General features: G+C 39.6%; 1 protein-coding gene across 14 annotated transcripts in view; it reads right to left on the reverse strand.

Annotated features, from left to right (window-relative positions):
- Positions 1-17,613, reverse strand: part of LOC106077154 (zinc finger MIZ domain-containing protein 1-like) — a 389,001-nt gene that overhangs the window by 109,099 nt on the left and 262,289 nt on the right. For 13 of the 14 annotated variants that reach the window (XM_056021400.1, XM_056021414.1, XM_056021410.1 and 10 more), the window contains one exon: positions 8,988-9,101. In XM_056021400.1, the coding sequence (XP_055877375.1) occupies positions 8,988-9,101 (114 nt within the window). Of the gene's footprint in view, positions 1-252; positions 470-8,987; positions 9,102-17,613 lie in introns of those variants that run through there. The other variant, XM_056021413.1, reaches the window with a different exon arrangement.

Raw genomic sequence — 17,613 nt, forward strand, 5'->3', positions numbered from 1 at the left:
AATAGTTTGAAAATTATATAAAATTGTTTAACCACACACAAGCACACACATGGACAAGAACACAGAGACACACAACACAAACACAGAGACACACAACACAAACACAGAGACACACAACACAAACACAGAGACACACAACACAAACACAGAGACACACAACACAAACACAGAGACACACAACACAAACACAGAGACACACAACACAAACACAGAGATACACAACACAAACACAGACGTAGTGCTTCTTCTCACCTCTCATCACAGATCATCCGGTCAGCGCTCTGTGTGCAATTTGACATTTGTTGAGTTATTTCCCTTGCGCCATTTAACCGTTACTTAACAGGACAGTGGTCAGTTCTTCAAGAACTACATCGGTTAATAATGTCTAAAGCGTATGTTGTCATCGCCCTCAAACTAATGCTCAAAATAGAATATTGGCCTCTAAGAAAACAACTCTTGTACAAGACACTGTGTACCATGAGAAATGTTGAGTTATGGTTTTAGGTAAAGGGAGCACTACTGATATCAAATACACGAAGAAGAATGGCATTGTTTTTGTATTACAAAGCTAGAACACTGTCAATAGAAAACTGAATGATTTAAAAATAATATCGAGTTGTTTTCTTCTTATTTAGTGCTTTCATGACATTTTTGAATCCAATCATCGCACAATATTTACACTAGCGGATCTAGTCGCTACCACATGATTATACTAGCAGATCTAGTGACTACTACATGATTATACTAGCAGATCTAGTCGCTACCACATGATTATACTAGCAGATCTAGTGACTACCACATGATTATACTAGCAGGTCTAGTGACTACCACATGATTATACTAGCAGATCTAGTGACTATCACATGATTATACTAGCAGATCTAGTGACTATCACATGATTAAACTAGCAGGTCTAGTGACTATCACATGATTATACTAGCAGATCTAGTGACTATCACATGATTATACTAGCAGATCTAGTGACTATCACATGATTAAACTAGCAGGTCTAGTGACTATCACATGATTATACTAGCAGATCTAGTGACTACCACATGATTATACTAGCAGATCTAGTGACTATCACATGATTATACTAGCAGATCTAGTGACTATCACATGATTAAACTAGCAGGTCTAGTGACTACCACATGATTATACTAGCAGATCTAGTGACTACCACATGATTATACTAGCAGATCTAGTGACTATCACATGATTATACTAGCAGATCTAGTGACTATCACATGATTATACTAGCAGATCTAGTGACTATCACATGATTAAACTAGCAGGTCTAGTGACTACCACATGATTATACTAGCAGATCTAGTGACTACCACATGATTATACTAGCAGATCTAGTGACTATCACATGATTATACTAGCAGATCTAGTGACTATCACATGATTAAACTAGCAGATCTAGTGACTACCACATGATTATACTAGCAGATCTAGTGACTATCACATGATTATACTAGCAGATCTAGTGACTACTACATGATTAAACTAGCAGATCTAGTGACTATCACATGATTATACTAGCAGATCTAGTGACTATCACATGATTAAACTAGCAGATCTAGTGACTACCACATGATTATACTAGCAGATCTAGTGACTACTACATGATTAAACTAGCAGTTCTAGTCACCTCCACATGATTACAGTAGCATATCTAGTCACAACAGCATGATTAAATTAGCATATCTAGTCACTACCACATGATTAACTAGCATATCTAGTCACCACCACATGATTAAATTAACATATCTAGTCACCACTAAATGATTAAATTAACAGATCTAGTCACTACCACATGATTAAATTAACAGGTCTAGTCACCACCACATGATTAAACTAGCGGTTTCACAATAGTTAACTAACTTTAGCAATGTAACAAACAATTTAAATCTAGAATATCTTATTCTCTCATTTCTTTTTTAATAACAATAGATCATTCAACCAACCAATACAATCAATAAATCAATCAATCAGGCACTCTGTCAATCAGTCCATTTATCTATCTATCGGTGGAAAGCGTGGTCGAGAGGCCAAGTGCGCTTGAACTTGGCTTGGCTACCTAGAAGGGGGCTCGAGGTTCGACACCCGACTCGGGCAGAGTTGTGTTTACTGAGCGCCTAAAGGCAGCACGAAAAACCAACTCCTACATACCCCCTCCCCACTGGTCCACAAATGAGATTGGACCAAAAGCGCTCTGAGCATGATATAAGCATGAAAGTAGCGCTATATAAAAGCTATAATAATAATAATAATAATAATAATATCTATCTATCTATCTATCTATCTATTTATCTATCTATCTATCTACCTATCTACCTATTTCTCAAACCGGTATATGATCTAGAACTACGCTATTAGCACCACTTATTTCTTTACAAAACTGAACACTTTAGTTCGTTGGTTAACAGATAGAACAAAGATCTACAGATACACCAAATGGGAACTAACTCCAAACAAATCATTCACAAAGGGGGGTAAGAATGGGGGCGGACATTTTTAATCTTGTATCCTTCCTCTTTCCCAATCCACAGTGGCACCGGCTTTCACTGTAGAACTAAGGGAAGTCACCCAAGTCATTGGGGACTAATATTGATAGAGGATTATCTTTCCTGTTCTCTGCTACTTAAGTAGGAGCCGCAGAATTTTAAGGGTTAAAGAAGAATACGAACACACACACACAATCACACACACACACACAGTGTTGCTGACGTTTCTCAAGTAGTAGGTCATAGTACCAAAACCTACAGTCACAGATACAACACATTTTAGAACTATATTAGTATTATTATTGCTCTATTAACATGCTTTGATCTGTCAAAGTTGCTAAGAGAAACAATAACATCGCTATTTATTTGTAAGTTCTAAAATTATCTCACAGAGAATTAAATCAAGAAAGTATTATTTTTTCTTAGTGGTGCCATAGCCATTTCAATTTTTTTTAATATGAAAACTGTCCGTCAGTTAGTCTGTAGTCAGTTACGCTAAAAAAAAAAAAAAAAAATAGTGCTACTGAAAAATAGAGTTCACTGTTTCGTGGTCTGAATAGGTGAATCGGCAACTTTTAGTCTTGTGAAAGTCTACATTCTACATCTTTAGTTTTTAAAATTAAATATGCGTACTGAATGCATGTACATATTTTAAACATGATTTAAGTAATAATAAAATACACGGCTAATTAGGCTGCATGGCGTTGGCCCCAGAAGGAAACATCTTAGTTACACAATGAGGACAAATGTAATAAATGCTGAGTCAGTGATGGGTCATATATATATATATATATATATATATATATATAAAGGAGGAAAAAAAAAGGGGGGGGGGTCCTAAGTTACCCCTCTGATTGGTGCCTTGAGACAGAGTAGGTCTATCAAGTCTGTTTGTTTAGAATTGACCAGCGTCAGCAGACGTGGCCAGAGCGAGATTTGGGAGGGGGAAGAACTGACTGGACAGAAGATGAGGCAAGAGACTCAAGCAAGGGGGCACAAATATGGGCTGAATAGAGCCCATAGAAGATGTGTGTGTGCCTGTGTAGAGTGTGTGTTTGTGTGTGTGTGTGAGTGCTTGTGAGAGTGGGTGTATATGGGGAGGTGGTAAACGTGTCCTTCCATCTTTTTATTGAGTGGTCTGGAATAGCCCCGGGTCGGTGCTTTATTGTCAGAGTCCACGCAAACTGTCCATGCTGACCGGTACACAAGGGCGATAACTACATTAAGTCCTGGGTCCTAGCAAACTAACGTCGTCACTAAAGTGTTACTCAGAATTAGGAGCGAGAGAAAGAGAGAGAGAGAGAGAGAAGAGACAGACAGACAGACCGACCGACAGACAGACAGACAGACCGACAGATAGATAGATAGATAGATAGATAGATAGATAGAGAGGGTGGAAGAGTAAAGAGAGAGGGGGAGAGAGAAAGACTGAAAAAGACAGAGAGAGAGAGTGTGAAAGAGAGAAATGTAATGTATGTAATTTAGTATGGAAATATATTTCAGCATTACACTATATTACATTATATTATATTGCAAACCCGAGGATTACACATTGGAGACCAAAAGAAAATCCACTGCCGAGGACAGACGTTTAGATTGACCACCGGCGAACAATGATTATGTCTGTGTTGGTTGTGGTAAAATATGTAGATGCCAGCTGGTGCTGAGTAGCCATATGAAATACTACACTCTTTATTCATCTTCGGACTCGGAAGTCAAGCTTTAGTCTTCTAATTATATTGCACACGATAAAGTGCGCTGTTGTATTTGTGGCTAATGATATTTGCATGATGATAAACCACTACATGGAGTGCACATCTTGCTTCATGGTCAAATCCCAGCCACACTTTCGTAGGTAACAATTGGAATCATTTATTTGGACAACTTTTCATGAACATATCAAGCTGAAATTATACAAACTCTTGTTGTGTAGCAAGACATTTTTATTACAATGTCCATTCGTTATAACTTTACAGTTTGTTCAGTAATACCCTGGAACACATGGCAACTAACAATTATATTATATTGTTCTTATTACCGAGTATCAGTATTATCCCTTTGGTATATGGCCTCCCCCCCCAAGCTAAGGTAAGAGACAATAGAACTGTATTGTTTACTATAGTATTTGAACAGGAAGTAGGAATGGATGCAAAGATATACATGTATTAAAGAGCTTCTCATTCAGTAGCTTTTTTTTTTTCCTTTCTCAATTCCGCCTCTCAACCTGGAGAGGGGGGGGGGGGGCTCCTGGGCGGGTCTCACATGGGAGTCGTTTTAATCAATTTCAAGCGAGGCGATCCCACGATTTACGACGGACAGTTGAAAGGAGAATCTTGTGACGGACCTTGTCCTGATGGCTAATGACCAAGTGAGTACAACATTATGTTGCTGAAACAGTCAATAGTTAAGAATGGTCACATCCACTCACACACTGTCTGCTTCAAAGGACAATGTGGCACCTCTGAAACAAACACATCGGAATAAAAAGGCGGCTCTTTAAAAACTCGTGCAACGACTTCTTTCTTTTTTTACAAAGCTTATATCAACTCTGTCTGTCTGTCTGTCTGGTAAACAGTTTCTCCAACCCCCTCTCTCGGATCAAGTTGAAATTTTGCACAATTATTTCTTTTACCTGACAAAACTAGAATCAATAAAACAATTAAACTAATTAGTTAATTAACTATTGGTAATTAATTATTTTGTTTGGTATCTTGAACAAGGGAAAGAAATTGTACCTGACTGAAGTGGTAATATAAGCTGAATTAAGCCCCCAAAACCCCCATAGAGAAGAAAAACTAAACCGAGAACTGCCTGATCTGTAAACCACTGCGAGGTTTATCTCAGATATAGGATTACTGATCTGAACTGCTTGATCTGTAAACCACTGCGAGGTTTATCTCAGATATAGGATGACTGATCTGAACTGCTTGATCTGTAAACCACTGCGAGGTTTATCTCATATATAGGATTACTGATCTGAACTGTCTGTAAACCACTGCGAGGTTTATCTCAGATATAGGATTACTGATCTGAACTGCTTGATCTGTAAACCACTGCGAGGTTTATCTCAGATATAGGATTACTGATCTGAACTGCTTGATCTGTAAACCACTGCGAGGTTTATCTCAGATATAGGATTACTGATCTGAACTGTCTGATCTGTAAACCACTGCGAGGTTTATCTCAGATATAGGATTACTGATCTGAACTGCTTGATCTGTAAACCACTGCGAGGTTTATCTCAGATATAGGATTACTGATCTGAACTGCCTGTAAACCACTGCGAGGTTTATCTCAGATATAGGATTACTGATCTGAACTGTCTGATCTGTAAACCACTGCGAGGTTTATCTCAGATATAGGATTACTGATCTGAACTGTCTGGTCTGTAAACCACTGCGAGGTTTATCTCAGATATAGGATTACTGATCTGAACTGCCTGATCTGTAAATCACTGCGAGGTTTATCTCAGATATAGGATTACTGATCTGAACTGTCTGATCTGTAAACCACTGCGAGGTTTATCTCAGATATAGATTACTGATCTGAACTGCCTGATCTGTAAACCACTGCGAGGTTTATCTCAGATATAGATTACTGATCTGAACTGCCTGATCTGTAAACCACTGCGAGGTTTATCTCAGATATAGGATTACTGATCTGAACTCTTCAACATGTAAAATGAGAGCGAAGAAGAAGAAATCGCCGCTTTAAAGTAAGTTTTGAAACACACACACAAACAGATAACTATACAAACTTATATTTTCATAAGCATTTCACCAACAGAGTGGTTAGAATAGTATATCATTCGAATTCAGGTCATTCCACCTATTGTTTTTAAATAAATATTTAAAAAAGTGATCACTGTAAAATTCACCGAGATATCTCTTTCCTCCTCCGACCTCCCCTTCCGTTTTCCAAACTGGTCCAGATAAGTGATAGGATCATAGCGTATTGAAAAGGCTAAAAGCATGAAATGGCGCTAAACAAAAACAATTGATAATTTTTTTTTCTAATCGCAAGGATTTATTGTTTTTGGTCTAGATCTATTACAAATTTATTTACATGACAGTTCCAAACTAATTGATACAATCACACTTCGTATAAGCTTTTTTTTTTTAAAAAGGATTTTTATTGTTTTCTTGTTCTTCGCATCCAGTAGGACAGTTATAGGATTCAGATAATCAGTGCTATATTATTTTTTTTTAGATCAGACAGATGGCCACACCTTTTTTTTTTTTTAATTTAAGGGATTCTGTGACCAGTATCTTGTCCGAACCACTTGACAGAATATGTGAATATGTGATAACAATATGACCAATGAACTCTTGCTTGAAAGAGGAGATCTCGCGAGATTTGAGTAAACTTAAAATAATATATACTTTGAGGCATGCGATGAAACGACACAGCTGAGTGCACCATGTTAATGTAATACAATTGTAATGTAACACTATGTTTATGTGAAAGTATGTTAATGTAACACCATCATATAGTGGCGTTTCGTTTAGTTCTCTACTAATTGAGAATGTCACCAGGGCTGAACACCGGGTTGGACACTGAAGTCACGTGTAGGTTTCAACAGTTCTCAACTCTACTAGGCTAAGCCACAACGAGCTAACAGCATACATTATTAGACACATACAAGAGAGAAACAAATAAGCAAGTCAACAGCATGGTAGAATTAAATCTATCTATCTCTAGTATGGATTTTATTAAGCAGTCATTATGTACAGTAGTACCAGGAGAGCCGACAGTGGCTACTATCGAATACCATCTCAAGAAACGAGTTAGACCTCAGTACGAAAATAAAGGAACAGTAGTGAAGGTACCTACGAGAGTGAGCTGTTCCTGAGTTCAGGTCAAAGGTCACGCCGGACACGGGGCAGACGAGAAAGGTCAGTTGCAGTGTCCCTCCCCCCACCCAACCCACTTAGTCACTTCACAGCTACGATTCGATTGGTCAGGTTGCTTAATTCAATATTGCACGCGATATTAATTAGGACAGGATTAGAATTAGCGAGGAAGATAACTGTGTCAGACAATGAGATAGGGGAGGTAATTCAATTAGTGGCCAGCCACATCAAGCCCCATCACCAGTTGTCCTGTATGACCTCCGCCCGCCCCACCACCCTCTATCACTGCCAGTACCCTGTAGGTTGACACTCTTGGAACTTTCGGGGCGGGAGAGGACGAGGGTGTGGTTTCAGAAAGCGCGCGCCTGGAAGTGAACTCACAGAGAAAAAACAAAATGGGTGACTCTGACTCTCTGGTTGAATGCAATACGATGAGACACACAAGTCGAGGAAGTAACAACACATTGAAGAAGGCGTTTTGTCGCAGCCGTTTAGGTGTGGTGGTCGTTAAGGTGTGATGGTCGTTTTGTCGCAGTCGTTTTGGTGTGATGGTCGTTTTGGTGTGATGGTCGTTTTGGTGTGATGGTCGTTTTGGTGTGATGGTCGTTTTGGTGTGATGGTCGTTTTGTCGCAGTCGTTTTGGTGTGATGGTCGTTTTGGTGTGATGGTCGTTTTGGTGTGATGGTCGTTTTGGTGTGATGGTGGTTTTGGTGTGATGGTCGTTATGGTGTGATGGTCGTTTTGTCGCAGTCGTTTTGGTGTGATGGTCGTTTTGGTGTGATGGTCGTTTTGGTGTGATGGTCGTTTTGTCGCAGTCGTTATGGTGTGATGTTGTTTTGGTGTGATGGTCGTTTTGGTGTGATGGTCGTTTTGTCGCAGTCGTTTAGGTGTGGTGGTCGTTATGGTGTGATGGTCGTTTTGTCGCAGTCGTTTTGGTGTGATGGTCGTTTTGGTGTGATGGTCGTTTTGGTGTGATGGTCGTTTTGGTGTGATGGTCGTTTTGGTGTGATGGTCGTTTTGGTGTGATGGTCGTTTTGTCGCAGTCGTTTTGGTGTGATGGTCGTTTTGGTGTGATGGTCGTTTTGGTGTGATGGTGGTTTTGGTGTGATGGTCGTTATGTGTGATGGTCGTTTTGTCGCAGTCGTTTTGGTGTGATGGTCGTTTTGGTGTGATGGTCGTTTTGGTGTGATGGTCGTTTTGGTGTGATGGTCGTTTTGTCGCAGTCGTTTTGGTGTGATGGTCGTTTTGGTGTGATGGTCGTTTTGGTGTGATGGTGGTTTTGGTGTGATGGTCGTTATGGTGTGATGGTCGTTTTGTCGCAGTCGTTTTGGTGTGATGGTCGTTTTGGTGTGATGGTCGTTTTGGTGTGATGGTCGTTTTGGTGTGATGGTCGTTTTGTCGCAGTCGTTTTGGTGTGATGGTCGTTTCGGCGCAGTCGTTTTATTGTGATGGTCGTTTTGTCGCAGCCGTTTTGGTGTGATGGTCGTTTTTGGCGCAGTCGTTTTGGCACAGTCGTTTTGGCGCGAAATGTTTGGACAATAAAATGTTATGTTTACAGACGTCTAGTTAAGGACACAGCAAGAGAAGGACAACAGGACAGTCAACACAACACGTGACTTACTGTCAAACAGCCCATAAGACTGTCCTCAAACTGTAGCTGAAAGGCCCTTTGATCTGAACACCACTCCAGGAGTTCTCTTGCTGCACTTTGGAATCCACTCGGGTTATTTAAATGCTGAAACAAAAAAATTAAGGTATTACATTGAATACTAGACATCCATCTAATAACAATCATTTTAATTGTTTATACAGCTATGTACCTACACACCAAGGGGGCGACCCGCGGGGGGGGGGTAATTTTCAACCCATCCCGAAATAAAATCCCCCCAGTCTGTTTTCCTACAACTCGCTTGAATCCATTAGCAGAGTAAATCTACGAGAATTTAAAATAAAGCAAACTACAGTCATCAAATTTCTTGAGTGTAGCCAAGGTGGTCGAGGCTAATGTGCAGGGGGTTGGATGAGGACAACTTTCGTTATCCAGGGGGGATGAGGGCTTTGCACTGGGGTTTTGTGCCTCCTCATGTGGCTGGTGAGACCTATGTGAGCTCGGAATGTTCGGCTGCACATTGGCCACGTTATTCCAGCTGGAGCTTGTGTCGGTTGCCTTGATTTGTTTTCAGGCGATTTTCTTCTGCTAGCGGTGTTCTCTTGTCCTCTGCAATTTTTGCGCCAGTTTTCACAGCGAGCCGCCAGGATGCTGTTTTGTCTATCTTGTGCTTTCGTCTCCAAAATAGCATGGGCAATGTTGAAGGCTTTCAGAGACGCTCTGAGGGTGTCCCTGCAACGGTTTCTTTGTCCACCTTGTCCTCTAACCCTAACCCTTTTTTGTTTAACTGACCATAAAGGATTCTTTTTTATGGATGTGGAAGTCTTCCTTTCTGCAGACGTGGCCTGCCATCGAGACTGCCTCAGGATTGTATGGATGCTTTGCATGCCCGCTCTTCGGAGAACTTCAGTGTCATTTTTGTTCTTGCCATTTAACTGAACATATTTTTCTAGGCATATTTGTGCAGATACTTCAGTTGTTTTTTTTCTTCTGTTTTGCATGTCTTCTGTATACTGTCCACGTTTCTGAGACATACAGTCATATGGGAAGGATGACATCTCGATAGACCTTGCACTTGTGGTAATGCTTCCAAACATTTTTTTGACAGTCTTGCAAAGGATGCACTGGCCTTTGCGATTCGCAAATCTATTTCAATATAGATGTTTTCTATCCTGGAAAGTGTGCTGTCAAGCGAGGTGAATCTAACCATTGAATTAGTTTTATGTTCTTTTATCTTGATACTTGGATACGAGTAGATTTTACCTGGAGCTGGAAAATTAAGGCTACAGTCTTTTTCTGTGTTTATACTTTAGTGAGACTTAGGTCTGAACATGCTCTTGAAAAGTTACCAAAGATGCTCTGTTGATCAGTTTTGGAGCAGGCATTTAGGGCACAGCCGTCAGCAGATAAAAGGTCCCTGATTGTTGTTGATTTTGTTTTTGATTCCATTTTGAGCCGCCTCGGGTTGAATTGGCCACCAACAAATCTATACATTAAATTTTAAAGTTTTGACCACTATCTATAAATGCATCTGTCAACATTATAAAGAGTATGAGACTGAAGAGCGTCAATTTAAGGACACAAACCTTTTTTTTAAACCCCATTTGATACTTCAAAGGGCTCTAATGGTTCTTCGCTCTCCTGGACATGAGAGAGCCACACTCTCACACACACACACACAGAGACAGAGATACCCAGAGCGGAAGTTGATATAAGAAACCTTAAACACCACATTCACACGTCTGCTGCATAACAGCGACCTTGAGACACTGACGTCATTAAAAAAATCAATCTTAATTTCTTGAAAGAAAGAAATGAAACGAATTGTTTCTGTGTAGGAATGAAATCATAGGGATATGGATTTAAACCTTTTTTTTTTTATGAATTGACCACATTGACAGGGAGACTAGAGACAACCACATTGACAAGGAGACTAAAGACGACCACAGTGACAGTGTGGCTTAAGTCAACCACATTGATAGTGGGGCTAGAATTGACCAGATTGACAGGGAGGCTAAAGACGACCACATTGACAGGGAGACCAAAGTAGACCACATTGATAGTGTGGTTAGAATTGACCACTTGACAGGGAGACTAGGGATAACCACATTGAATGTGAGGCTAAAGTTGACCTCATTGAGTGTGAGGCTAAAGTTGACCTTATTGAGTGTGAGGCTAAAGTTGACCACATTGAATGTGAGGCTAAAGTTGACATCATTGAGTGTGAGGCTAAAGTTGACCACATTGAATGTGAGGCTAAAGTTGACCACATTGAATGTGAGGCTAAAGTCGACCACATTGATAGTGTGGCTAGAATTGACCACTTGACAGGGAGACTAGGGATAAACACATTGAATGTGAGGCTAAAGTTGACCTCATTGAGTGTGAGGCTAAAGTTGACCTCATTGAGTGTGAGGCTAAAGTTGACCACATTGAATGTGAGGCTAAAGTTGACCTCATTGAGTGTGAGGCTAAAGTTGACCACATTGAATGTGAGGCTAAAGTTGACCACATTGAATGTGAGGCTAAAGTTGACCTCATTGAATGTGAGGCTAAAGTTGACAACATTGAACGTGAGGCTTAAGTCAACCACATTGATAGTGGGGCTAAATTGACCAGATTGACAGGGAGGCTAAAGACGACCACATTGACAGGGAGACCAAAGTCGACCACATTGATAGTGTGGCTAGAATTGACCTCTTGACAGGGAGACTAGGGATGACCACATTGAATGTGAGGCTAAAGTTGACCTCATTGAATGTGAGGCTAAAGTTGACCTTATTGAGTGTGAGGCTAAAGTTGACCACATTAAATGTGAGGCTAAAGTTGACCTCATTGAGTGTGAGGCTAAAGTTGACCACATTGAATGTGAGGCTAAAGTTGACCACATTGAATGTGAGGCTAAAGTTGACCTCATTGAATGTGAGGCTAAAGTTGACAACATTGAACGTGAGGCTTAAGTCAACCACATTGATAGTGGGGCTAAATTGACCAGATTGACAGGGAGGCTAAAGACGACCACAATGACAGGGAGACCAAAGTCGACCACATTGATAGTGTGGCTAGAATTGACCTCTTGACAGGGAGACTAGGGATGACCACATTGAATGTGAGGCTAAAGTTGACCTCATTGAATGTGAGGCTAAAGTTGACCTTATTGAGTGTGAGGCTAAAGTTGACCACATTAAATGTGAGGCTAAAGTTGACCTCATTGAATGTGAGGCTAAAGTTGACAACATTGAACGTAAGGCTAAAGTTGACCTCATTGAGTGTGAGGCTAAAGTTGACAACATTGAATGTGAGGCTAAAGTTGACCACATTGAATGTGAGGCTAAAGTTGACCTCATTGAATATGAGGCTAAAGTTGACCACATTGAATGTGAGGCTAAAGTTGACAACATTGAACGTGAGGCTAAAGTTGACCACATTGAATGTGAGGCTAAAGTTGACCTCATTGAATGTGAGGCTAAAGTTGACAACATTGAACGTGAGGCTTAAGTCAACCACATTGAGAGTGGGGCTAAATTGACCAGATTGACAGGGAGGCTAAAGACGACCACATTGACAGGGAGACCAAAGTCGACCACATTGATAGTGTGGCTAGAATTGACCTCTTGACAGGGAGACTAGGGATGACCACATTGAATGCGAGGCTAAAGTTGACCTCATTGAATGTGAGGCTAAAGTTTACCTTATTGAGTGTGAGGCTAAAGTTGACACATTAAATGTGAGGCTAAAGTTGACCTCATTGAGTGTGAGGCTAAAGTTGACCACATTGAATGTGAGGCTAAAGTTGACCACATTGAATGTGAGGCTAAAGTTGACCTGATTGAGTGTGAGGCTAAAGTTGACAACATTGAACGTGAGGCTAAAGCTGACCTCATTGAGTGTGAGGCTAAAGTTGACCATATTGAATGTGAGGCTAAAGTTGACCTCATTGAATGTGAGGCTAAAGTTGACCGCATTGAATGTGAGGCTAAAGTTGACAACATTGAACGTGAGGCTAAAGTTGACCTCATTGAGTGTGAGGCTAAAGTTGACCACATTGAATGTGAGGCTAAAGTTGACCTCATTGAATGTGAGGCTAAAGTTAACCACATTGAATGTGAGGCTAAAGTTGACAAAATTGAATGTGAGGCTAAAGTTGACAACATTGAACGTAAGGCTAAAGTTGACCTCATTGAGTGTGAGGCTAAAGTTGACAACATTGAATGTGAGGCTAAAGTTGACCACATTGAATGTGAGGCTAAAGTTGACCTCATTGAATATGAGGCTAAAGTTGACCACATTGAATGTGAGGCTAAAGTTGACAACATTGAACGTGAGGCTAAAGTTGACCTCATTGAGTGTGAGGCTAAAGTTGACCAAATTGAATGTGAGGCTAAAGTTGACCACATTGAATGTGAGGCTAAAGTTGACCTCATTGAGTGTGAGGCTAAAGTTGACAACATTGAACGTGAGGCTAAAGTTGACCACATTGAATGTGAGGCTAAAGTTGACCTCATTGAATGTGAGGCTAAAGTTGACAACATTGAATGTGAGGCTAAAGTTGACCTCATTGAGTGTGAGGCTAAAGTTGACCTCATTGAGTGTGAGGCTAAAGTTGACAACATTGAACGTGAGGCTAAAGTTGACCACATTGAATGTGAGGCTAAAGTTGACCACATTGAATGTGAGGCTAAAGTTAACCACATTGAATGTGAGGCTAAAGTTGACCACATTGAATGTGAGGCTAAAGTTGACAACATTGAATGTGAGGCTAAAGTTGACCTCATTGAGTGTGAGGCTAAAGTTGACCTCATTGAATGTGAGGCTAAAGTTGACCACATTGAATGTGAGGTTAAAGTTGACCTCATTGAATATGAGGCTAAAGTTGACCACATTGAATGTGAGGCTAAAGTTGACAACATTGAACGTGAGGCTAAAGTTGACCTCATTGAGTGTGAGGCTAAAGTTGACCAAATTGAATGTGAGGCTAAAGTTGACCACATTGAATGTGAGGCTAAAGTTGACCTCATTGAGTGTGAGGCTAAAGTTGACCTCATTGAGTGTGAGGCTAAAGTTGACAACATTGAACGTGAGGCTAAAGTTGACCTCATTGAGTGTGAGGCTAAAGTTGACCACATTGAATGTGAGGCTAAAGTTGACAACATTGAATGTGAGGCTAAAGTTGACCTCATTGAGTGTGAGGCTAAAGTTTACCACATTGAATGTGAGGCTAAAGTTGACCACATTGAATGTGAGGCTAAAGTTGACCACATTGAATGTGAGGCTAAAGTTGACCACATTGAATGTGAGGCTAAAGTTGACCTCATTGAATGTGAGGCTAAAGTTGACCACATTGAATGTGAGGCTAAAGTTGACCACATTGAATGTGAGGCTAAAGTTGACCACATTGAATATGAGGCTACAGTTGACCACATTGAATGTGAGGCTAAAGTTGACCACATTGAATGTGAGGCTAAAGTTGACGACATTGAGTGCGTTGCTCTCATAAAAACTCTCACAAATTCGAATCGTTAAAAATTTTTACCATTTCACAATTTTGTTTTTGTTTTTTTAATTGTGTTGTTCGTGACGCAGATTTTCAAAAGCCTGAATGATCTTCATGTAAGTTGATGAGGCGTGAACCTTTTTTCTGAGGTAAATGTATAAATATGGTTGGTACATTAATTGAATTGAGAGCGATATTAGATGTATTAATAGCATTAACAGGGTAGATGTATCAATTGAATCGATAGCGATGTTACTTTTATTAATTCAATTAAAAGAGATGGTAGATGCATTATTTGGATTGAAAGAAATGTTACATGCATTAATTGAATTGGATTTTTTAAAAGTCGTTTGCAATCAAGGAAAAAAAAACATACACCTAGCATCCCAGGATGGAGAGAGAGATATTCTATCCAGGACCGTTGAGTGGGTTGTCGAAGCACCAACAAAATAGATCTAATCAATATTAGTGAGAGAGTCCCTAGAGGCGTGGCACTCCTGACTCCAACTCTCCCCCCCCCCCCTTTAACTAACATAGAGAGCAAATACTCTCAACAGAAGGCTCATGGAAAGATGACTGCTATATAGTTGGGTTATATGGGTTCTAGAAAAATAAATGAATAGACTTTATACATGACATAGTAAGAGATATATATAGAGAGAGAGCTTGACAGCAAGAGAGAGAGAGAGAGAGAGAGGGAGGAAGAGAGAGACAGAGGTAGGTTTATGCTCAGATCTGCCTCTATCTTTTGGCTAAGTCGTATCTTACAAATAATTTCATTTTAAATGCAATGATATTACAAGATTACGACATCACAACATTACGAAATTAGGATATCACAACACTACAACATTACGACATTATGACATCACGACACTACGAAACCACAATATTGCGACATTACAACATCACGACATTAAAATATGACGACACTACTACATTACGACATTACATCATGAGACGAAGATAAAACAACGTTAGGACATTACAAAAGAATGACTACACAACTGACTCTGAAACTGCGGTACTTTACCAATAGAACACGCGACATTATATCAATACGACTTTGAGATGTAGAAACAAGATCTCTGGATTTTAACCAGCAACTAAAGCAGAAACAAGTACCATACACACACACACACTAGCAAAGGGTTGAGTTTGTAATGTCGAATTCTACGTTCAACATCAGGTCTAAAGTCTGCTGAACGAGTTACCCACTTCTTACCAGCGGACAGCAGAATCAATCCGCCAAGTCTTGCTGCTTCCTCCCTAAGACGCAAATGTCCGTTCTTCCATTAACAGCGGATCAATGTGTATAGTAGTCTGAACAGTAGAAAATTGTAACGAGTTATTCCGAAGGGACGTCACGTGAGAATATTCTTGTTAATATATGGAAACGGGGGCCGGAAGGGTGACATGTCTCCGGCACTGGATTAAAATAACAGTTTGGAGAGCATTAGGGGGGGGGGGGATGACGGATGTGGCTAGTTGGAGAACCACGGTATGTTTCTAACTGTATAAGATATATACTGTCTATTGGAGGGGTGGCCAACCTGTGGTGCGTGCGCCAAAAGTGGCGCACTGCATGATTATAAGTGTCGCACTATAACCTCGATAAAAGAAGTCAAGAAACAGCATACCTGCTCGTAAAAATAATAAACCGGTTTCTAGAAAACCAAATGAATTTCATTCACTATTATTACATCCCCTTCATTGACCAGCATGGCACTAATACTAATCAGCCCAAAATCCAAGAACACTTTGGTTTTATGTTATTTTTATCATTGAATTGTTCACTTTCTTTGCAATTGGTTTCTTTTCTTTCGCCTTGAACAATGCTGCTAACACTTATATGATGTTGTCCAGTTAAAGCATTTTTAAATAAGGAATTGATGAAAATGTCAACATGTTAGAAGAACTTATTGACCTTGAGTCACTCCATGAAAATAAATCAAAGAATCAGACATATTTGAGAAAAAAGAGTCATGTCAAGAAAACATCAATTAAATTTTAGTGAACTTAAAGTGTCCGCACTGAAAGAGCAACACCAATGAAGGGAAGAGATACTGGAAATGGAAATGTAGTATCTTAGGACGCCCTCTTCTGAAATATCATGGCCAGATTTGAAAGTTGCAGCATGTCATGAGACCAGTTGTGAGATGTTTGAACCAAGAACAAAAGGATTAAACGGGAGAGAATTCAAAGACTGTTGTGGACTGTTAGATGGGGAATATGATGATTTTAATCTTCGTACCGAGGTGCCTTGAAGAGTCTTAGAAGATTTGGAAACTCAAAAATATTGTGTACGAGTTTGAGAAAGAGGAATTTTGAGAAAGATGTCTGATTCAGCATTTTAGTGGATGTTAACTGCATCTCAAAGACCTGCAGAACAAGCTGAAATTATCAGTCGATTCAAAATAAAGTTAACACTGTTTAAATTTCAGCAAGACAACGTGGATGTGAGTTAATGTTTCAATTTAAAAGAACAAAGTGAATAGATGAAGATAAACTCTAAACAAAATATGTCGAAACAATCCAATTATTGTAGGAAGCCTTTGATCGACTTTCTAACGAAGTTGATGGAAAAGAAGACTGCATACCGGCATTTATAAATCCAGTTTCACTGACTGAACGAGATCTTCTGATGATATCTAGTCATATACAAACAGAACTTAATGAGGAGCTTTCCTCTTTCCAATGTTTAATTTTTGGAGATTATTACCATGTGAACATTCTCCACCACTAAGAAAATTGGCCGAAAGTTATGTCTATCACTACATATAAACATACATACATACAAGTAGAGATGTTCATGAAAATGGTCAAGAAATAAACTATGGTCGCGATTGTCGATGTGTGGCGTACAGTTTTCAATGTAACCCCTAATATTACGACATTGGTGAAAGCAAGTGAAGAGTCTCATTAACTATGTTTATCTTGCCTTAATCTCATTTTTTGTTTGTTTTAAATGCTAACAGTGTTCTTAAATTAGTTGTACATTTCGTAACAATCAATTAAAATTATAAGTGCAAATTAAGAAATATCAATAAAATAAGTACATTTTTAAAAAAACTTTGCAGCTGCTCTATCTGACTACATTGGGATACATATTTACATCCAATGATTATACCGGGTATATAACTT

This window comes from Biomphalaria glabrata, chromosome 2, assembly GCF_947242115.1.
Source record: "Biomphalaria glabrata chromosome 2, xgBioGlab47.1, whole genome shotgun sequence".
Lineage (NCBI taxonomy): Eukaryota > Metazoa > Mollusca > Gastropoda > Planorbidae > Biomphalaria > Biomphalaria glabrata.